The sequence below is a fragment of the Haliotis rubra genome, unplaced genomic scaffold (assembly GCF_003918875.1).
Source record: "Haliotis rubra isolate DU_JTF1 unplaced genomic scaffold, ASM391887v1 Scf53, whole genome shotgun sequence".
NCBI lineage: Eukaryota > Metazoa > Mollusca > Gastropoda > Lepetellida > Haliotidae > Haliotis > Haliotis rubra.
Window position 1 is genome coordinate 2942079 of NW_025767224.1, and position 22599 is coordinate 2964677.

The 22599-nt window shown below is 41.6% G+C and overlaps 1 protein-coding gene across 1 annotated transcript; it reads right to left on the reverse strand.

The window, feature by feature from the left end:
* Nucleotides 1-647: 647 nt before the first annotated feature.
* Nucleotides 648-21285, reverse strand: LOC124253033 (pseudouridylate synthase 7 homolog). Its single transcript, XM_046686749.1, has 16 exons — nt 20753-21285; nt 19324-19418; nt 15919-16055; nt 15641-15719; nt 15338-15414; nt 14455-14570; nt 12109-12186; nt 11783-11848; nt 10308-10394; nt 9866-9927; nt 8349-8506; nt 7610-7757; nt 7275-7397; nt 5187-5256; nt 4713-4864; nt 648-1288 (listed from the first exon to the last, which is right to left on the reverse strand). The coding sequence occupies exons 1-16, from the start codon at nt 20989-20991 to the stop codon at nt 1122-1124; spliced, it is 1854 nt and encodes a 617-aa protein (XP_046542705.1). The 5' UTR covers nt 20992-21285; the 3' UTR covers nt 648-1121.
* Between the last annotated feature and the right edge of the window lie 1314 nt (nt 21286-22599).

A 22599-nucleotide genomic window follows, 5' to 3' on the forward strand; every position in this document is an offset into this window, starting at 1 on the left:
CCGGTCTGGGTGGGGGCCCAGGATGGATGTTACCAGTTGATGGAGAGACTGCTCATTCACACATCCTGTCTGTGTGGGGGCCGAGGATGGATGTTACCTGCTGATGGATGGGCCGAGTATGGATGTTACCTGCTGATGGATGGGCCGAGTATGGATGTTACCAGCTGCTGGAGAGACTGCCCATTCACACATCCTGTCTGTGTGGGGGCCCAGGATGGATGCTAATCCTTGGCATTCTAACTCAAATATATTCAGAAATATATACACCAAAACAAATGCTGCTTCTCCAACTCCGAGAATGTGTGGGTCTTGAGTTGCACTATTTCGCTGAAAGATGTCACTAATTTTGGGTGTTTGTGAATACATTAGCTGTGTGTGAAGTGCTTATCATTGACACTGAAGTAAATGAAGTCTATAAATTCAAAACTACAGACATCACTTCCTCAAGCACCTGGTCTGTTATTTGCTGCAACTACATACATACCATGAAGCACAGGCAAGCCAATAATTTTCAATTGTTCCTGGTAAAAATGACCAATCAGAACTATGCTTTCCAAGAGACTCCGAAACAACCACCTACTGCCTCTAACCCACAGTGATGTGTAGAGGTCAAATCCAATGTCCAATGCATTACAACCACAGAGATCTATAGAGACAAAATGCCCAAACAATTTATTATACAGAAGCAAAAATATATGTCCAATCTTTTCCCAACTGTGGTGACCTTTAGAGGTCAAAACCAATGTCCAGTCAATGAGTCTTCTTCTATGGCCACATACAGGAGGTTTGAGTATAGAGCAGGAATACAATAGCTTGCATTAGTAACCCCGATTATATACCCCAGAAACACTTCCAGGAATCATCTGTTTGTTGATTCTCCTCGTGTCCAGTAGGTGGCGCTGGTGACATGTCAAAGTCACCTAATGAGGTTTCCAGCTGCTGGATCAGACTCAAGCTCTGCTCTGGGCATCATCTACCCGAAACCAGCTTGTTAAAGCAAGTTTATCAAAGCTGTGTCGTGTCATTCACCATGCAAACTGGCACTGACTGGTTATAACTGGTTCACTATCTGACCATGGCTTTTACTGGTTCACTATCTGACCATGGTTTTAACTGGTTCACTATCTGACTGTGGATTTAACTGGTTCACTATCTGTTGGTGTCGTCACATTCAGCGAAGTCTGGAAAGTGGAGGAAGTGTCAATCTTGAGGATTTCTCGCAGAGCCATTGTTGCGTAGGTTGAGGAGGGAAGGGAAAACTCCAGTCGTAAAGCTCGGAACTTGCCCTCTGTGGAGAGAGACACAGGTGCAGCTAGCACATATAACAGCAAAGATGACAGTCACAGAGAAAAAGTACAGAATTCAACCAACACTCACACTGGCTATATTATGCAGTTATGCCAAAGTGATAACACATGTTTCATAAAGTTGTCTTCATGACTAGTAGGATTATTCCCCCTGAGAATAAGTAGGTACATGTTGAATGCATCTAGCTATTATTTCTGTTTCATGAAGCCTGTTGCAGCCTACTGAGAGTAATTCAAGAGACATACCAAACACAAGGAATAAACCTGGATCACCTCAAAACCACTTTTGTATATAAATAGGAGGCAGTAACTACCTACTAACACCCTCTATGCCTAAACAGTAAACAGATTACACTGTATGCCTTCTCTCTGTGGCCCTCATCAGTACAAACCTTCATTGTATGCATGTCTTCTCTAATCTACATCAGTGCATGCCTACACTATGCCTATTTTCTATAGCGTACATCAGTATTGCCTATCTTCTATAGCTTACATCAGTGTATGCCTACATCAGTATTTATCTTGCCTCACACATAATTGATTGAAATAATATAAGAGAGCTCAGTCAATTTATTACCCACGTGGTCAACGTATGGGTAGTTGCATACTAATCTCGTATGTCACACGAGTGTCGTATCGCGTTGACCTGTGTCGTAACGACTTGACCTGAGATTCTAACGATTTGATTGGATAACCGATGACCTCTCAATTAGGTCACATTCTGACGTAACTATTTTTTCATTCATAACAAACACGTGAATCCATTCATTCTACAACTTAAATGCATTGTGGGAATGTAAACATCGCGAACGTTGCCGTGTCGGTGTTTAATTGCGAGTCGAACTGAGACATTATACCCGTCGAAAAACGTAAACGCAATGTTTCCACCAGTGATGTTAGCTGAATGAAGCAACTGAATGCCAAGAAACAGGGTGCTACGGAGTAGTTTACTGTAGGAGGCTGTACGAGGCGATGACAACTGACATGCATCGTGACGTCGGTTACCAAGGCAGTGACGTCATTACAGTGACGTCAATGTCACGTCATGCAAATATTGTACTACAGTACAAAACTCTTCCGCAACCTCTTTATTAAACCGGTTTCGGTTTGAAACCAAAATATTAACAAAAATACGCTATTTTGTCAATTTAATGCATGTAAGACGTGGGTAATAAATAAAATACCACACTCGGTCTCATTACATATGAATTATACGAAACTCGTGACCTTCCTATGTTATCTGACCTCGCTTTCGCTCGGTCAGATACCTAAGGAAGGACACTCTTTCGTATAATTCGTATGTAATGAGACCTCGTGTAGTATTCTCTATGTATCCCGCTTACAAGCAAGTATCATTTTCTATGTACCCCGCTGGGAATGCCAAACTCATTTGGTACCTCGTAGTAGTAATTCTTTATCTCGAATAAAATTGAATCACGTATGATGTACGGAAATTACTGATGTTTTGAGAATGCAAATCGATGGAAGGGAGATAACTCTAAATTTATTTTTCTTGTTGTCTTACCATTAAGGTGTTTGGTAAGATAAATACGTTGTTCACTGGTCTCGAGGGGGACATGGGTTGATGTACCCTCGATGCTTCATTACGTTCATTATGTTGCGTACAGAAACAAACATGGACCAGTGAACAACTTGTAATGTATTCAATGTATGCCTACCTACTATGGTTTACATCAGTCTATGCCTACACTGGTTGCATAGCCTGTATAGCCTACATCAGTATATGCCTACCCTGTATAGCCTACATCAGTATATGCCTACACTGGTTGTACCCTGTATAGCCTACATCAGTATATGCTACACTGGTTGCATACCCTGTATAGCCTACATCAGTATATGCCTACCCTGTATAGCCTACATCAGTATATGCCTACACTGGTTGCCTACCCTGTATAGCCTACATCAGTATATGGCTACACTGGTTGCATACCCTGTATAGCCTACATCAGTATATGCCTACCCTGTATAGCCTACATCAGTATATGCCTACACTGGTTGCCTACCCTGTATAGCCTACATCAGTATATGGCTACACTGGTTGCATACCCTGTATAGCCTACATCAGTATATGCCTACCCTGTATAGCCTACATCAGTATATGCCTACACTGGTTGCCTACCCTGTATAGCCTACATCAGTATATGCCTACACTGGTTGCCTACCCTGTATAGCCTACATCAGTATATGGCTGTATATGCATACTGGTTGCCTACCCTGTATAGCCTACATCAGTATATGCCTACCCTGTATAGCCTACATCAGTATATGCCTACACTGGTTGCCTACCCTGTATAGCCTACATCACTATATGCCTACCCTGTATAGCCTACATCAGTATATGCCTACACTGGTTGCCTACCCTGTATAGCCTACATTAGTATATGCCTACACTGGTTGCCTACCTGTATAGCCTACATCAGTATATGCCTACACTGGTTGCCTACCCTGTATAGCCTACATCAGTATATGCCTACCCTGTATAGCCTACATCAGTATATGCCTACACTGGTTGCCTACCCTGTATAGCCTACATCAGTATATGCCTACCCTGGTAGCCTACATCAGTATATGCCTACACTGGTTGCCTACCTGTATAGCCTACATCAGTATATGCCTACACTGGTTGCCTACCCTGTATAGCCTACATCAGTATATGCCTACCCTGTATAGCCTACATCAGTATATGCCTACACTGGTTGCCTACCCTGTATAGCCTACATCAGTATATGCCTACACTGTATAGCCTACATCAGTATATGCCTACACTGGTTGCCTACACCTGTATAGCCTACATCAGTATATGCCTACACTGGTTGCCTACCCTGTATAGCCTACATCAGTATATGCCTACACTGCCTACACTTTGCCTACCCTGTATAGCCTACATCAGTATATGCCTACACTTTGGTTGCCTACCTATATAGCCTACACATTGCCTACCATATGCCCACATTACATATAGCCTACATTGCCTACACTTTGCCTACCCTGTATAGCCTACATCAGTATATGCCTACACTGGTTGCCTACCCTGTATAGCCTACATCAGTATATGCCTACACTGGTTGCCTACATCAGTATATGCCTACACTGGTTGCCTACCTGTATAGCCTACATCAGTATATGCCTACACTGGTTGCCTACCCTGTATAGCCTACATCAGTATATGCCTACACTGGTTGCCTAGCCTGTATAGCCTACATCAGTATATGCCTACACTGGTTGCCTACCCTGTATAGCCTACATCAGTATATGCCTACACTGGTTGCCTAGCCTGTATAGCCTACATCAGTATATGCCTACACTGGTTACTTATCCTATATAGCCCACATTAGTAAATGCCTACACTGTACGCCTCCTCTACGATATTCTCAATACACCTACCCTTGACACTCTCTGGTTGAGGTTTGTTAAACATCACATCGAGATCTCCCTGTGAGAGTGGGACTGTGAAGTCATTGTAGGTAACCACGTCCCAGGTCACATCTCTTGGGGTCACCAGTAGGTGGCGATAGTCACCAGGCAGGGAATAATCCCTAAAACACATGAATGGTCTCAGCTAATGTTTTGTTATACAATTCATTAAACCAACGATTTTTAATTGGCATTTAGACTAGATTAAACTGGATTGACTTATGGTTTTCAGAGTTCTTTTTCACATGATGAAATTACCAGCACCTAAATGTCTACCCTCCGTCAACTAGTTTTCACACAGAGCACTTCTCAGAAAGGAGGAGAAGTCATAGAGAGAATGTTCTTTGTTGCTAACATTTTGTCTGTTTGTTGTTTAACGCTGCACTCAGCAATATTCCAGCAATATAGCAGCGTATTGAGAAAGATCTTTAGTCTTGGACCTACTTGTTCTTCTGTTTCATGTTGTCAATGTCAAGGTCGTCCTTCTCCATCAGCTCTCGGTACCATGAGCCCACTGAAACAACCCACAGCAACCATCACAAGGACTATAATCACCACTGACACGAAACCTGGTTCATCTTCTTACCATAACAAACCTTCGCCTCACTGAAGGAAACCAAAATAATGGTCAATATAAACATATTTATCATCCAGTGCTAGACAGACAGTTGTAACATAATCAGTTACAATGACATCACCAATGTCTGTCACTGAAACTAGTCAGCTGTACTCTCACACTCAACATGCTATCAGCTGCATATTACTTTTTACAAACTGAAAGTTGGAATAGTAATTTTAGATGATGTTTCCCTCATGTCTTTTATATATCAACATTCAGCAACAAAAGCTTCAAACTTGTTTCTTTTTGACTTTCATCAATGGAGATTGACATAATTGATATGAAAACACACAATTGTGTGAAGGCTATAGCATCTGATATGCCCGTCTCCCATACCACTGTCTTCCCATGGTTAGTGTTCCCCTAGGCACATTTTAGGAGGGCTCGCCCTGCCTTTGATTTTTCGCCCTGCCCTTTTTGTTTTTCGCCCTGCCCTTTTAGAAAGCCTTGAAATCCCACTTTTATTCCAGCTGTGCTTGATTTCACAACAACCTGTGTGTATTTTCCGGATTTTATTAAGGAAGGGAGTTCTCTCCCTTTCAAAGGGAGGCATAAATTGTTTTGATAATGATTAGGAAATTGGCATTTAAACCGGCTGAAGTCAAATGTGTTTAGTCTAAAGCTTTACAAATCACAATGCCTACCAAGAAAGAATCAAAGGAAAAGAGAAGAAAGTGAAGGTTGAAGCAAAGAAGTCAGCTAACCAACTAGTAGATTTCTTAAGCTCCTAACACTAACAGGTATATTGCCTCTAAGTTAAGTGATTTTTAGGCCGTTGATTTCCCTTTCCATTTCACCACGCCTTTCAAATTAAACCTTCATTTATTAAAGACAAACGATGTGTGAACTACATGTGATGTATTTCCTGCACGCTTTGGGGACCGGGATATTCATGTGACTGTGCTGTTTAGGTGAAAATCTGAAACTCGAAATGTCCGGCCATTTTGAATCCATCGGCAATTTGAAATTGATCTTGAATTATTTTGTTGTTTGTCCTGGGAAATGAAATAGTTAATACAGCTTCTGCATAACAGCTTCACATGGTAGCCTTTGTTTTAGTGTTTAGTGTTTAGTGTCAGATTTCATAAAAAAGTAAGTCTTGAAGGAATACAAAAACTATTTTCACGATTTCAAACAATGGGAAGCCACACCCTTGTCAGGAAACTTTCCACAGTAGATGCTACCGCTCAGGTGTATTATTGTGTGATATTTTTTGTTTTAATAATTATGATTGCACATTTAATATCTAAGAATATTTTGAATATGGTATATTAACTTTGTATATATCTTTTTTCAGACCGGACTTAGAGACGAAGTCCAGAGGTAGTTTCCTATGAAAACTCAAGGGCACACATGACAGAGTCAGTTAATCCAACACAGAAGAAAGATGGTGGTCACAAGACTGCATTTGACAAAAAGTGGCAACAAAACCGTCCCCTGGTCGAGGTACTCAGAAGATGACAAAAGAAGGGAATGATGTTTTGTTCATTATGTTCTAAGTGGAACACTAAGGGCAGAAATGGACTTACTGTCAAACCAAACACAGATTGAGTGGAGTCAAGTAAAGGAGCTTGACACCAGTTCACTCTCCACCATTTTGAAGACTCAAGCCTCAACTTTGAAACTTGAATCAAACATTGTTCAATTACTGTCCATTCATGCAACTGTGATTGTCCACTTCTGAAGTTGAATGAGTGTTCTCAAAAGTGAAACTGATTGTGACAGATCATAGAAACAGACTCAGTGTTCAAACTTGCAACAGACTTCTCATGATTAGCCTGAATGCATCGTCAGTTTCAGACATTGACTTGAAGAAAGTTGTGAACAGATACTTGGCAAGAAAGAAAAAGAAGACTGTAAATTGTTGTTTGCGTGTTTTGTGAAATTGGGAACACTAATGGTGCACTACTTACCCTCGCCATCAGGGTAGATGACATCATGTCCGGGGAGGGGCAACACCAGGTCCTGTATGCTGTATTCTGATTGGTTCTCCTCTGTCACAACTGTCGGCTGCAACTTTGACTCGTCATCCCCTCCTGAAATACATACTTGTCCTACAATGTTGGATTTTCATTCATCAGAAAAGAAATTAATATCATATTCAGTTCCGCATCCAAACAATAACTGATACAGATAACAAGGATACAAAGACAGATTGATTCCACAGATAACATACAGTACTGCTGACCCCTGAATACATGCAACTGGGAGTTGTCAACATGTCCACTAATCTGCTTGTTCCTCTCACCTCTCCCCTCCCAGTTGATGCTGTGCGGGATGACCAGGTCCCCGACCTTCACCTTGTAACCGAACTCCGCCAGTCTGCGAGAAGTCATGGAGTTCCACACGTAACTCTGGTAGGCATGGGCATACATGAGCCGGGTATTTCTTGGCAGCTGCAAGCAATTATCGACTGATGGAGTGAGTGAGTTTAGCATAAAACACAGTGTTTCCATTATATCAATGCAGGTCACCTTGGTAATGGTATGGGAGAAAATCTTAATGTGATGCAGGTTTGAGATGTTTATCACTTTGGGGAAACCCACAAGCCCATGTATGGGGCAGACAAACCTAGGAACATGATCAATGAAATAAGATTCAAACCCATGATGATAAGTATGCCTAAGGTACACAACTCTTCACAGCAAAATACAAGTTGCCAAGTGCCCAAGTTTGAAGCAGGAACTGGACATAAATGTTGTGTTCAGTTTTAGATGTAACTAATAGCAAATCAAAATATGCTGTAAGATACCCATTCCACAGTTGAATTCATGAAGTATGGATATTTGAGATGTTGCCATAATCATGTTAACACTGCTACCGTTCGACATTCCCCTGAATTTTAGAAGGTCTTTACAAGTATTAATCCATCCAAGAATCTAAATGCTAAGCTCAATACAGCTATTTGTGTATGTCTTATCTGTCTGTTGGTAATATTGGTTGTAGGTACTACTTTCAATACAACCACTTCTGTTGTTCTGACTTACCGCCTGCAGAGCATTGGCGTAGCTGGTCTCGCCCTGCTTCATCAGTGTCTCCAGCAAAGTCCTCTCGATGTTGTGATGACTGGGGACATACCTCAGAGCAGCGCTTGGATCACGTGATTTGCCCCACTCCTCGCGGCACTTCTTCATACTGTCATCCCCTGTAATCATCAGATATTAGTTACATGGTGTTTTGAAAGGGTTTACGGGACTGTAAGACTCAGGAAATACAGAATTTACAAGGGTCTTACAGTCCTGTACACCCTTTCAAAACACCATGTGACAAATTTATTACCCTTAAGACCTTTTTATTTAGCTTATCTTTAAACAACAACATTCAATCATCGGCAGAATGAGACGCAAAACGTTTTGCCATGTTTTTTCCTGAACGGTCATAAAGGGAGATAACTCGGGATGGCTTAGTTTAAAAAAAATAGAATTTGAGGTTTTGTTAAACGACAAGTAAAAGACAGAAACATTTTATTTTTTGGATATATTTATTGTCACAAACAAATAAGAAATTATGGCAACAATTTTATTACTCTGTTTATACTCATAATTGTATATGCCAACTCTAAAATTTTGAAGCGATCAGCCGTTTGGCAGCCACATTCCATCTAAGGTCAAGGTCATTCTTACAACCCGTGTAGTGTGTCACATGACAGATTTGATGGGGTCTACGGTTCGTACACCCTGGCAAATCTGCCTACATTGTTTGGTATGCTTTGGCTATTGACCAATCAGAATTCGAATTTGATTTCAGAAATTTATCTTAAGGTGCAATAAATTCTGGTGCAAAATACCTGTGGTAAAGGACAATACAACCGACATGAAAATCCCATACTCTCCCTGAGTGCTGCTTCAAACCCAGGTCAGTGGGATTCAAACCTGGGATCGGCCTGTGGTGTTGTGTATGTTTCACTATTCAAGTCTGCTGCTAATAGACAAGTGTAGTTCTGTTTCATCAATGGTCATAACTGGATGAGATGTCCAATATGTTTAACACTTTGAATGTTTTTAACCCCATTATATGATATCTCAGTCATATTATTATTAAAACTTTGAATACACAATGCCATTTAGAAAGTGGTCAAATGTAACATATGTTATATTTGGGATTACACTTTCTTAGTAAAGTACAGATTCTAGTACTTTTTGGGGTTGAGTCCCACCCGGGATTCGAAAGTTCTGAGAAACTGGGTGTTAAAGTACCATAATCTGTACTTAACTAAGAAAGTGTAATCCCAAATATAACATATGTTACATATTACAACTTGTCAGCTAGACACAGGAAAGCCTTGAGTGATGCCAGTCATCATACACATATACCATTTTGAAATGAGAGCTGACAGACCACGACTGATAATCAGGCTGAATCTACATGTGAAACAAGTGAATCCTGGCTCTGCCAGGGAATGCAACTCTGCAGAGCAAGTTCAGGCTCCTTGGATGACTGGGCAGTTCTAATAGTCCTCCACACACTTAATCATTCACGGACAAGAACACCAAAACCAACGTACCACTTTTCCGTGGTTTGAGGATGAGATCCACCGCTTCCATCCACTGTGAGTGCAGCAGAGCCCTGCATGAAAGAAACATGAAAGTAGATTTAGTCAGTGAGTGATTTAGTGAGTGAGTTAGTGAGTGAGTGAGTGAGTTGTCCTGCAGTAAGCAGTATTGCAGCTCCATCACAGCCTCCTTTATAAAAGCAATTCTGAGCCATACAATCCAGTGGTCGACAACATGAGCATTGCCATGACATAGCATGAACCAAGTGACAGACTGTAATCTTTCCATCCTCATTTATTGGACACATGCCATGCAGTAGGTACTGGGGGAGCACCTCCGATACCTCACTGATCGTCTGTGACAGTAATGGTGATCATCACACATGTTCATTGTCCACATGAGGTCTATTTTCTAGAGATTCTACAATAGCCTCTGACTCCACAGTGCACCTACCTGCCCACATGATGTGTGGGAATGGATGTGGTGCCGAACCTCTGCATGCCGTAGTAGTTGATGAAATCCGGTCGTGTAAACACCAGTGATAGTCATGGCTGAAGTGATCTGGTCATCTGTGCCAGCAATATTCAACATTTCTTACTGAATATCTAACCCAGAGTACGGAACAAGCTAAGACCTCCAGTGACCCTCGCAGTGATGTTACAGCCACAGAGGCATGGCAACTGGAGGAAGGGATCACACCAACATGACTGCCTGCTAGTTAACAGCTGAAGGCACTGAAAGCACTAACACTGGCAAAATGGAAAAACTCATCACTGTCTGTGAACACATTGTGTAACAGAACTCTTGATGTACACGAGGAGATTAACTCTCGTCACATGAAAGAATCTATGATAGACATCTATGTTATACTGACAGTGAAACCTACAGCCATCAAAAACACAAGGTGTTTTAAGAATTGATCTAAGTATTTCATTTTTGCTTTTAGAAAGGCAAAAAACATAGTGAACCTCTTCATCAATAGATTTCAGCTGACCTTTATGACAAGAATAGGTTACTGGAGACCAATTTTGACCGAAACAAGATTCGTCCATTTACCTACTTCATCCATGTGTTGCCTTTCCTTTGTAAGTCTGCAGTCTGTACTGATATTCAACTTCTCCACTGAAGATCCAGACATATATACTACAGACACTGTGGACACTCACCTCAGCACTATTTGGAAATGATTCCCTCTCAGCTGTCCGAGCTTCAAATCAGTGGGGCCTTTACATAACTAGGATCACACTAAATACCAATTGTCACCAAGTTTACAAATCAAATCACATCTAAATACCAATTGTCACCATTCCATGTCTCAGTTTTTACATTTTGTCATGTCATTAACAAATCACATCTAAATACCAATTGTCACCATTCCATGTCTCAGTTTTTACATTTTGTCATGTCATTAACAAATCACATCTAAATACCAATTGTCACCATTCCATGTCTCAGTCATTCATTAACATCACATCTAAATTTGTCACCATTCCATGTCTCATTAACATTAACAAATCACATCTAAATACCAATCACCATTCCATGTCTCAGTTTTTTACATTTTGTTATGTCATTAACAAATCACATCTAAATACCAACATTACATTTTGTCATGTCATTAACAAATCACATCTAAATACCAATTGTCACCATTCCATGTCTCAGTTTTACATCCATAATTTTTCTCTAAATACATGGTCACCATATTTACCAATTTATTATTTACATATCACATCACATTTTGACAATCAGTTGTTACTGTGTCAGTATACCCCCTCCACATAGTGTAAAGTACAAATGTGAGACATCTTAGACTGGAAGTCAAACTATACAAGCTCTGGAGCATACAATATGTACTGCAGGCAAATAACACTGTCCACACGCACTGTCCACTAGCAGTCAACTGGACAGAGCCATTTCTCACCTACCTGAAGTTACCCATCATCATGTTGCGGAGTTTTGTGTTGACAGCCTGAAGCTTGTTGGCAGTGACTCTGAAACCCAAGTTGATCATATCTTTTATTACTCCATAGATATTGATCTCATGAAGTCTGTGATATCTTCATAATCTCAATAAACACTGTTCCTAGGTCCAACACAACGTGAGTCATGTATATTCAAACTTCAACACATCATAGGTGCTATTGATGTAACAATTCTGAAATAATACAAATCGTGAGAAATTGTTTGTGCCAAAACAGGAGGGAGATAACTCCATCTTTCGTTCGGAATCCTAAACAGAATGCACCCTCACCTGAATGCAGTGATTTCCTGTGATGTTTTAGCTCGTTTGTCCTTTGTACCTGCATAGCTGAACAGCTGAGTTTTCAACCTGGAAGGGAAGCGATATAATAAATATCAGGCACCTTTGAAGCTTACCAAAAGGTTGAAGGTACATACTCACCTGGCTAGTCTTGAGATCAGGTTGAAGGTACATACTCACCTGGCTAGTCTTGAGATCAGGTTGAAGGTACATACTCACCTGGCTAGTCTAGAGATCAGGTTGAAGGTACATACTCACCTGGCTAGTCTAGAGATCAGGTTGAAGGTACATACTCACCTGGCTAGTCTTGAGATCAGGTTGAAGGTACATACTCACCTGGCTAGTCTAGAGATCAGGTTGAAGGTACCTACTCACCTGGCTAGTCTTGAGATCAGGTTGAAGGTACATACTCACCTGGCTAGTCTAGAGAACAGGATGAAGGTACATACTCACCTGGCTAGTCTTGAGATCAGGTTGAAGGTACATACTCACCTGGCTAGTCTACAGATCAGGTTGAAGATACATACTCACCTGGCTAGTCTTGAGATCAGGTTGAAGGTACATACTCACCTGGCTAGTCTACAGATCAGGTCGAAGATACATACTCACCTGGCTAGTCTAGAGATCAGGTTGAAGATAGCCTACTCACCTGGCTAGTCTACAGATCAGGTTGAAGATACATACTCACCTGGCTAGTCTAGGAGAACAGGTTGAAGGTACATACTCACCTGGCTAGTCTAGAGAACAGGTTGAAGGTACATACTCACCTGGCTAGTCTACAGATCAGGTTGAAGATAGCCTACTCACCTGGCTAGTCTAGAGATCAGGTTGAAGGTACATACTCACCTGGCTAGTCTAGAGAACAGGTTGAAGGTACATACTCACCTTGCTAGTCTACAGATCAGGTTGAAGATAGCCTACTCACCTGGCTAGTCTAGAGATCAGGTTGAAGGTACATACTCACCTGGCTAGTCTAGAGAACAGGTTGAAGGTACATACTCACCTGGATAGTCTAGAGAACAGGTTGAAGGTACATACTCACCTGGCTAGTCTAGAGAACAGGTTGAAGGTACATACTCACCTGGCTAGTCTACAGATCAGGTTGAAGATGGCTTACTCACCTGGCTAGTCTAGAGATCAGGTTGAAGGTACATACTCACCTGGCTAGTCTAGAGAACAGGTTGAAGGTACATACTCACCTGGCTAGTCTAGAGATCAGGTTGAAGGTACATACTCACCTGGATAGTCTAGAGATCAAGGTTGAAGATACATACTCACCTGGCTAGTCTAGAGAACAGGTTGAAGGTACATACTCACCTGGCTAGTCTAGAGAACAGGTTGAAGGTACATACTCACCTGGCTAGTCTAGAGATCAGGTTGAAGGTACATACTCACCTGGCTAGTCTAGAGAACAGGTTGAAGGTACATACTCACCTGGCTAGTCTAGAGATCAGGTTGAAGATAGCCTACTCACCTGGCTAGTCTAGAGATCAGGTTGAAGGTACATACTCACCTGGCTAGTCTAGAGAACAGGTTGAAGGTACATACTCACCTGGCTAGTCTACAGATCAGGTTGAAGATAGCCTACTCACCTGGCTAGTCTACAGATCAGGTTGAAGGTACATACTCACCTGGATAGTCTAGAGATCAGGTTGAAGATAGCCTACTCACCTGGCTAGTCTAGAGATCAGGTTGAAGGTACATACTCACCTGGCTAGTCTAGAGAACAGGTTGAAGGTACATACTCACCTGGCTAGTCTAGAGATCAGGTTGAAGGTACATACTCACCTGGCTAGTCTAGAGATCAGGTTGAAGGTACATACTCACCTGGCTAGTCTAGAGATCAGGTTGAAGGTACATACTCACCTGGCTAGTCTACAGATCAGGTTGAAGATACCTACTCACCTGGCTAGTCTAGAGATCAGGTTGAAGGTACATACTCACCTGGCTAGTCTAGAGATCAGGTTGAAGGTACATACTCACCTGGCTAGTCTAGAGATCAGGTTGAAGGTACATACTCACCTGGATAGATCTAGAGATCAGGTTGAAGGTACATACTCACCTGGCTAGTCTAGAGAACAGGTTGAAGGTACATACTCACCTGGCTAGTCTAGAGATCAGGTTGAAGGTAACTACTCACCTGGCTAGTCTAGAGAACAGGTTGAAGGTACATACTCACCTGGCTAGTCTTGAGATAAGGTTGAAGGTACATACTCACCTGGCTAGTCTTGAGATCAGGTTGAAGATAGCCTACTCACCTGGCTAGTCTTGACATCAGGTTGAAGGTACATACTCACCTGCCTAGTCTAGAGATCAGGTTGAAGATAGCCTACTCACCTTGCTAGTCTTGAGATGAGGTTGATGGCATCCATAGTATCCTTGTTTTCCTTGTACAACACAAAGCGGCAGTAATTGCCGCGACTCGGCTTCCATTCACGGGCGTGTTCGTTGGTCTGAAAGTGAGAATGTAAAACTAAACCACAATAAACATGGTACCTGTAACAAAAAATATTAGTTTGACAAGATGTAACATATGTTATGTTTGGGATTACACTTAGTAAAGTACAGATTCTAGTACTTTTGTTGGGTTGAGTTCCATCCGGGATTTGAACCCACACCAGGCACCTAAAGGCACCGTTCAGCCACTGCGGCTTCCACAAAAGAGGGAAGTTGGACAACTAGTAGTTTAGACTGCGGACTTTGTGTACCCCTCTGATAAGTGTAAATTGGCACGGCTTCCACGACCGAAGCTATGATTACACAGTGCCATCTAGAAAGTGGGCAAATGTAACATATGTTATATTTGGGATTACACTTTCTTAGTAAAGTACAGATTCTAGTACTTTTGTTGGGTTGAGTCCCATTCGGGAGATGCCCATTTGGGGTGAGCTATTTTTGACTGTAGGACATAGTATAGAGGTTTCCACTATACCTTGGGAGAAAGGGGAGATAAGCAACAAGTATGAGTCAGGATAAGCAATATTATTTGTTGTATACATCCATGTTTTAGATTCCCTGAACTATAAAAAAGAAAAGAAAAAAAGTTTGCAGTCTGGATGTGTGATGTGTGATCCCCTAGGTGTTCAACCCCCTCTTGATTTGAGTGCAATCTGTCACAAATCCTGAAGAATCAACAATTACATACATTATTTGACATACCATATAAATACTATATCTATATCAGGTGTTTTCATCTTGGTGATCCTCAGCATTTTTCCACCTGCTTTTGCTGTTTAGGGATGAGTGATGGCTGAGCATTTTCTTTGTCCCATCCTCCTCCACTGCCTGCAATAGCAGCTGTTTCATGAATGGGAAGAGCTTCATCAAACTTGGACAGCCTTATCATGCATCTTTGCAACACAGGGCCTCATGAACTGGTCCACAGCCGATCCTTCCTGCACTGGTAGCCAACACCTTCATCATCTGAACTGGTGCAATAGCCGACACCTTCATCATCTGGTACAACAGCCAACACCTTCATCAACTGGCAACAGCCATACACCTTCATCACAGCCAAGCCAACCTTCATCAACTGGTGCCAGCACAGCTTCAACACCTTCAACACCTTCATCATCTGGTGCCACAGCCGACACCTTCATCATCTGGTACAACAGCCAACACCTTCATCAACTGGTGCAACAGCGAACACCTTCATCAACTGGTGCAACAGCAGATACCTTCATCAGCCATCACAACAAACACCTTCATCAACTCTTTCCACTGACACCTGCACCAACTGTTGAACATCAACACAACTCAAGGTTACAGCTGTTATCAAGTCTCAAAAAAGCAAACCCTCACCTCAAGCAAGATGGACGCCTTCTTGTCAGCGTCATCCAGCAGTGTTTGCAGCTTGGCTCTGTCCTCCTCCGACAGGACGTCTGGGTCATGGGTCGGCCACCTGTGAACATTCATCTTCTGGTAAAACGTACCGCTGCCTGATACACATCAAGCAATGCAAGGAGGGACTGAATATTGAGGGTGCAAAACCTTCAAATGTCTAAACTATATCACAATGGTTACATAGAAATCAGGCCCAGTAGGTATGGCTATACAACAATGGGTGGTCAGGCTCGCTGACTTGGTTGACACATGTCATCAGTTCCCAATTGCGCAGATCGATGCTCATGCTGTTGATCACTGGATGGTCTGGTCCAGACTCGATTATTTACAGACCGCTGCTATATAGCAGGAATATTGCTGAGTGTGACCTAAAACTAAACTCACTCACTCACGCTTTACAATAAATTATATACTGGTACCCTATGACGGTATGATTTTTGTTGTTATTTTTTAACACCACACTCAGCAATATTCCAGCTATATGGCAGCGGTCTGTAAATAATTGAGTCTGGACCAGACAATCCAGTGATCAACAACATGAGCATCAATCTAGGCAATTGGGATATGATGACATGTGTTAGCCAATTCAGCGAGTCTGACCACCTGATCTAGTTGCCTCTTACAACAAGAATGGGTTGCTAAAGATCCATTCTAACCCAGATCTTCATGGGTTTGACAGAAGGAAGTGAATGTATAAGCAGGGGTGGAAATAACTTTAAAATTGCTAGTGTACTCTGGTACAGTGGCACATGTAAAATCACTTGCCCTGATAATTTTCCCACTATACTGGCCGTTTTCTTGTTGATGTTTTAAATAAACAACATAATTAACATTGGAATATCAACTGGACACCGGTACAGTGTGATATACAAATCTGCTTGCCCGACAGAAAAAACACTGGACTCGGGCGTCGGGCAATGGGTTATTTCCACCCCTGATAAGCAATAGAGGCTGGTGACAGCACAGGGGTAAGAGAGTCAGTTCACAACCCTCAGCAATTCTGGGTTGATCTGCCAGAGTTGTCTACCCTTATTGCACTTATGTTTTCACCTTGATCATCTGTTACGATATGATCACCACCAGTTGAAGCTTTCAGGATATGATACAAAGCATCCATGATGCATAGATCAAAAGGCAGTCATTATGCCCCTCTGCCATGCTTTCCATGGTCAACTGTTCTTAACTCTGTACGTCTGAACATGTATGTTATTATAGAGCACATATATACTAAACTATTGTACTTCAGCACGGTAAGTGTTTATTGTGCTCAAACAGTTACAGAATGGCAGTTACTCGTATTGTTCCTATCAGTGACTCTGACACAAAAACACTAAAACATAAGACGATGACTTGCACCCAAGGTATGTAATCAATCAATGGCAAGAGTCTATAAACATAGCTTCAAAATGGGGAACAGTAACAACAAATCAATGTGATACTATTCCAGATTGCATAAACAGATATGATCCCTTACAGAGAATGTTGCATTAAGAAGAATTTCTGTCAGTCAAAAGTCCTCATATCACTGTTACGTTCATACAGTAGCGTTTACCCGCGCTATAACAAGGTTTGTTACATCACACAGATATTGCCATTACTCAGATGATTGCTTGTGTTTGAAGTTGTCTTTCATTAGTTTCTGAAATATTTTACAATACTTCATGTGATTAGCAACAAGACAGCAAATGTCTCTAAAACATCCAGAAACCCATGATACCAGCATATGTAAACAATCTGTCTAATTGAAACTTCATCAGTCTTTGACCAGTGACCAACAGTCAACTGAAACTCCGCCTTTGTTTGTTTGACCAACAGTCAACTGAAACTCGGCCTTTGTTTGTTTGACCAGTGACCAACAGCCAACTGAAACTCTGCCTTTGTTTGTTTGACCAGTGACCAACAGCCAACTGAAACTCTGCCTTTGTTTGTTTGACCAGTGACCAACAGCCAACTGAAACTCTGCCTTTGTTTGTTTGACCAGTGACCAACAGCCAACTGAAACGCTGCCTTTGTTTGTTTGACCAGTGACCAACAACCAACTGAAACTCTGCCTTTGTTTGTTTGACCAGTGACCAACAGCCAACTGAAACTCTGCCTTTGTTTGTTTGACCAGTGACCAACAGCCAACTGAAACTCTGCCTTTGTTTGTTTGACCAGTGACCAACAGCCAACTGAAACTCTGCCTTTGTTTGTTTGACCAGTGACCAACTGCCAACTGAAACTCTGCCTTTGTTTGTTTGACCAGTGACCAACAGCCAACTGAAACTCTGCCTTTGTTTGTTTGACCAGTGACCAACAGCCAACTGAAACTCTGCCTTTGTTTGTTTGACCAGTGACCAACAGCCAACTGAAACTCGGCCTTTGTTTGTTTGACCAGTGACCAACAGCCAACTGAAACTCTGCCTTTGTTTGTTTGACCAGTGACCAACAGCCAACTGAAACTCTGCCTTTGTTTGTTTGACCAGTGACCAACAGCCAACTGAAACTCTGCCTTTGTTTGTTTGACCAGTGACCAACTGCCATCTGAAACTCTGCCTTTGTTTGTTTGACCAGTGACCAACAGCCAACTGACCAACAAACTCTGCCTTTGTTTGTTTGACCAGTGACCAACAGCCAACTGAAACTCTGCCTTTGTTTGTTTGACCAGTGACCAACAGCCAACTGAAACTCTGCCTTTGTTTGTTTGACCAGTGACCAACAGCCAACTGAAACTCTGCCTTTGTTTGTTTGACCAGTGACCAACTGCCAACTGAAACTCTGCCTTTGTTTGTTTGACCAGTGACCAACAGCCAACTGAAACTCTGCCTTTGTTTGTTTGACCAGTGACCAACAGCCAACTGAAACTCTGCCTTTGTTTGTTTGACCAGTGACCAAGTGCCAACTGAAACTGGCCTTTGTTTGTTTGACCAGTGACCAACAGCCAACTGTAACTCTGCCTTTGTTTGTTTGACCAGTGACCAACAGCCAACTGAAACTCTGCCTTTGTTTGACCAGTGACCAACAGCCAACTGAAACTCTGCCTTTGTTTGTTTGACCAGTGACCAACAGCCAACTGTAACTCTGCCTTTGTTTGTTTGACCAGTGACCAACAGCCAACTGAAACTCTGCCTTTGTTTGTTTGACCAGTGACCAACAGCCAAACTGAAACTCGGCCTTTGTTTGTTTGACCAGTGACCAACAGGCAACTGAAACTCTGCCTTTGTTTGTTGTTGCAGCACTAAGCAATGTTCTACAATCTAGCAACATGACAGTGGTGTGTAAACAATCCAATCTGGACCACATAATCCACTGATTAGTATTGTAAGCAATGATCCACCCTGTCTGTGTACATGGACAAGTCATAAACTACTACAGATTATATACCAACCTGTTCCTCCACTTCTTGTGGCAGGTCTGTAGATGTGAGGTGCACTTCCGTTCCTTCATCACTGACTTCATTAACGATGAAATCGGAGTACCTGAAACACACAGATACATCATGGGATATGTGTCAGCACAGACAACATCAGGCTGCATCAGTTCTCAATATCACTTCCCCAGAATAAACATCAACTCAAAACTATATAAGTTCATTTTAACTACTGAACTTTTATTGCGGTAGTTTGACAAATACCTGTCCTACTAAGCTGGTTGGGTGAAATAGGGTTTAACAAGATTATTGCCCCAATAAGCCTGTACATTAATGTACACTTGTGCAGTCTAAGTAAACTTAGGCTCAGTATTATTCGTTACACTGCTATTCTGAGTCTAACAAAACCCTGTGGAAGGTCGCGTCAGGTAACCTCAGAGCAACCTATGACAGTCCAATCAAACGCGAGATGACAGAACGGATTTAACCAATCAGACAACGGCTACTATTTAGGGTTTGGCGGGACTTACAAAATGGATTTATTCTTCCCCGGTCGCCAACACTGATCTCACAACAAATGAAAAACCTCATAAAACACAGATATATGACCTGCAGAATATACGCTTTTGGGTTTCTGTTGACGTGGTTATCATTAGTTAATATTTCCGCAAGCTGTGACATCCTTGAATACTGACAAAACGCTATTTTCAGCGACTGTTTACTCACGGTTGTGGCGTGCTCCATGTGCATCACTCGGAAGCGATCGTACGGAAAATAGCATTCGGAATCGTTCGGGCCCCAAAAAAATTTCGAGGTAAAAGTTCAAAATGTATGTGCGAATGTCAACTTTCGCGATTTGGTAAGCTGTGTTCTGATTGGTCAATTGAAAAGGTTACCTGACGCGACATCCCACAAGGTTTTGTTAGACTCAGTATAGCAGTGTAACGAATAATACTGAGCCTAAGTTTACTTAGATTGTACGCTTGTGGATGCTTACTCTTGTCTGGACTAGTGCCAGTTTTAAAGTACTGGCCAAATGAGATACCATAACATAGTTTTCAATTGTGTGGGGTTAATCAATGTCAAATATCACCATTTGGAGCCCTCCATTTTCCATTAACTTATGGAAGAATTCATTGATGTACTCTTCAAAGGTGTGAAAGGTTTGCTGATTACCAGTCTGTTACAAATGATAACCAAGGCACTGCAATAGTCTGCAGAATTAGATAACGAATAATGGAGTGTGTAAATTGAATTTTACTTTATCCATGTTCAAACAATGCCCGACAATAAGGGATAATCAAAATGCGACTCACACAACATGCCAATGCTGGGAATTGAATGTGATGGATTTGTTGTGATAAGCAAACACTTTAACCACTAGCATATGCCCAGTCCTCCCAAATACGGATGGTAAATAGGTCAGTATACTGTATGCATTACCTCTGTTTTATTATGGCAGTGAACCCTTGATGACTGCTGACATACTGGGTAATCCCCACATCAGACTCGGCGACATGGCCGTTTGTGTCACTGCTTGTGGCAGTTGTTTCCGCTGAACTGCCCTTCGGCTTCGTGTCTTCTGACACTGTCTTGTTCTCACTTGTTTTAGTCACTTCACTTTCTATCTTCACCTTTTTAGCTGGAGGTGGGCTGGTTTCTGCGACGGCGTCCGAATCCATATTGTATTGCAAACTCTTAGTATTTGAAAAGTTTAGTAATTTACCATCTAGAGGTCCATACGACACACCAGTCACTCAGTTAGTGAAACCGTCTGCAAAACAATTTGTCAAACGAGAAAATTGCTACAAAACCTACACATTTGTTCAATTATGGAGAAACATTAATATCCGATATATGGAAACTGTTGACACGCGGAAGAATAATTCGTTACGTCATGGTCATTTTGTTATTCAACAAGTGAAGTATTGACGTGATTATGATACCCGCACGTGTATTAGTTTACAGTTACACCGGAAGTGCACTTGCAAATTTAGAGTTACCTCCTCCTCATTTCTAGGGATGCGGTCGTAAAATGAGTTATGAAAGAACTTGGCCGAGGATCATGTCCAGCTGCATTTTCCGAAACACTATGGTTACGATTTTACTCAAGATGTGGTAGTAGTACTTTACGGGCATCCTGTTTTATAGCAGTTCGAGGCTTCCGCATATGGAAAGATGTCCGTCGCACCAAGGTCAGTTGCCCGCCCAGAACCGGTATATATGACACAGTGTTCGAAATAGCTACTGGCCCGCTAGCCAGATGCTAGGTGATTGTGAATCGGGCCAGTAATATAATGTTTAAAGCTATCCCGACTGGCTAGCTGAAAATCTCAGATGATTTGTTCTTTATTTAATGCACACGGGTATGATGAAGTCAAGTAATAAGGTGTTAAAAGTCCATCCGCAAGATTTTTGTGATATTATTATCTCTTGTCACACGAAGGTCGCTATTTAAAACTGTCAGTAGCATTGCGCAAAAGAGGTTTAGAACCATTACAATAAAAATTTGTCGTTTAACGTCTTCAATTACCAAACATCACACCAATTCTGACCGATGTGCATTTTGATATTTTGCAGGGCCAGTATGATGTGGGATAGCAACAATTTTACTTTCCCTCCTGGCCAGTGACTTTTCAAAATTAATTCATACACTGATATGACATCAAAGAAGTAGAGAAAAGGTAACACAAAATGCTCTGAGAAATTAAAAAGATTGTAAAATCCTTTGTATTCAAATGGAATGGTTCTATTTACGTACACATTACAGCCATTTTAGCACATTCTCATCCTTCCCATTTCTACGCTTCTGTACAAGTTTGTGTTGCTCGGGTTGTTCAGGCAAACCTTTGAACGAACACTATAGTCTGTTTGCATTGAAAACGTACCGATGAATTTCACTTTAAACAAAAATGTAAATCAAATAAGGTGAAAGTAAGATTGCGAATCCTCATAATTTTACCTTGCCATTTGAACATTTAAATCTGAGAATTTCATTCAACTTAGGATAAAAGTTGTTTAACAAACGATCATAGTTTCAAATCGCTATTATTGGTTTGTATTACAAAGGGGTGTGCACATTAAATGAAACACCGAGAACAAGTAGGATTGGTCTAAGTTAACGTCCATCACGTACCGCACGTGTATTTGTTTCTCTGTTCCAACTACTGCGCTTAACCGGAGGCGAAGAACGGTTTGATATGGCACGAGTGGCGCTTAAAGTGTTGAATTAAATATGTTTTACGTGAGTAATTATTAAATGAGGTTGGAAATATGAGAGAACAACCCTG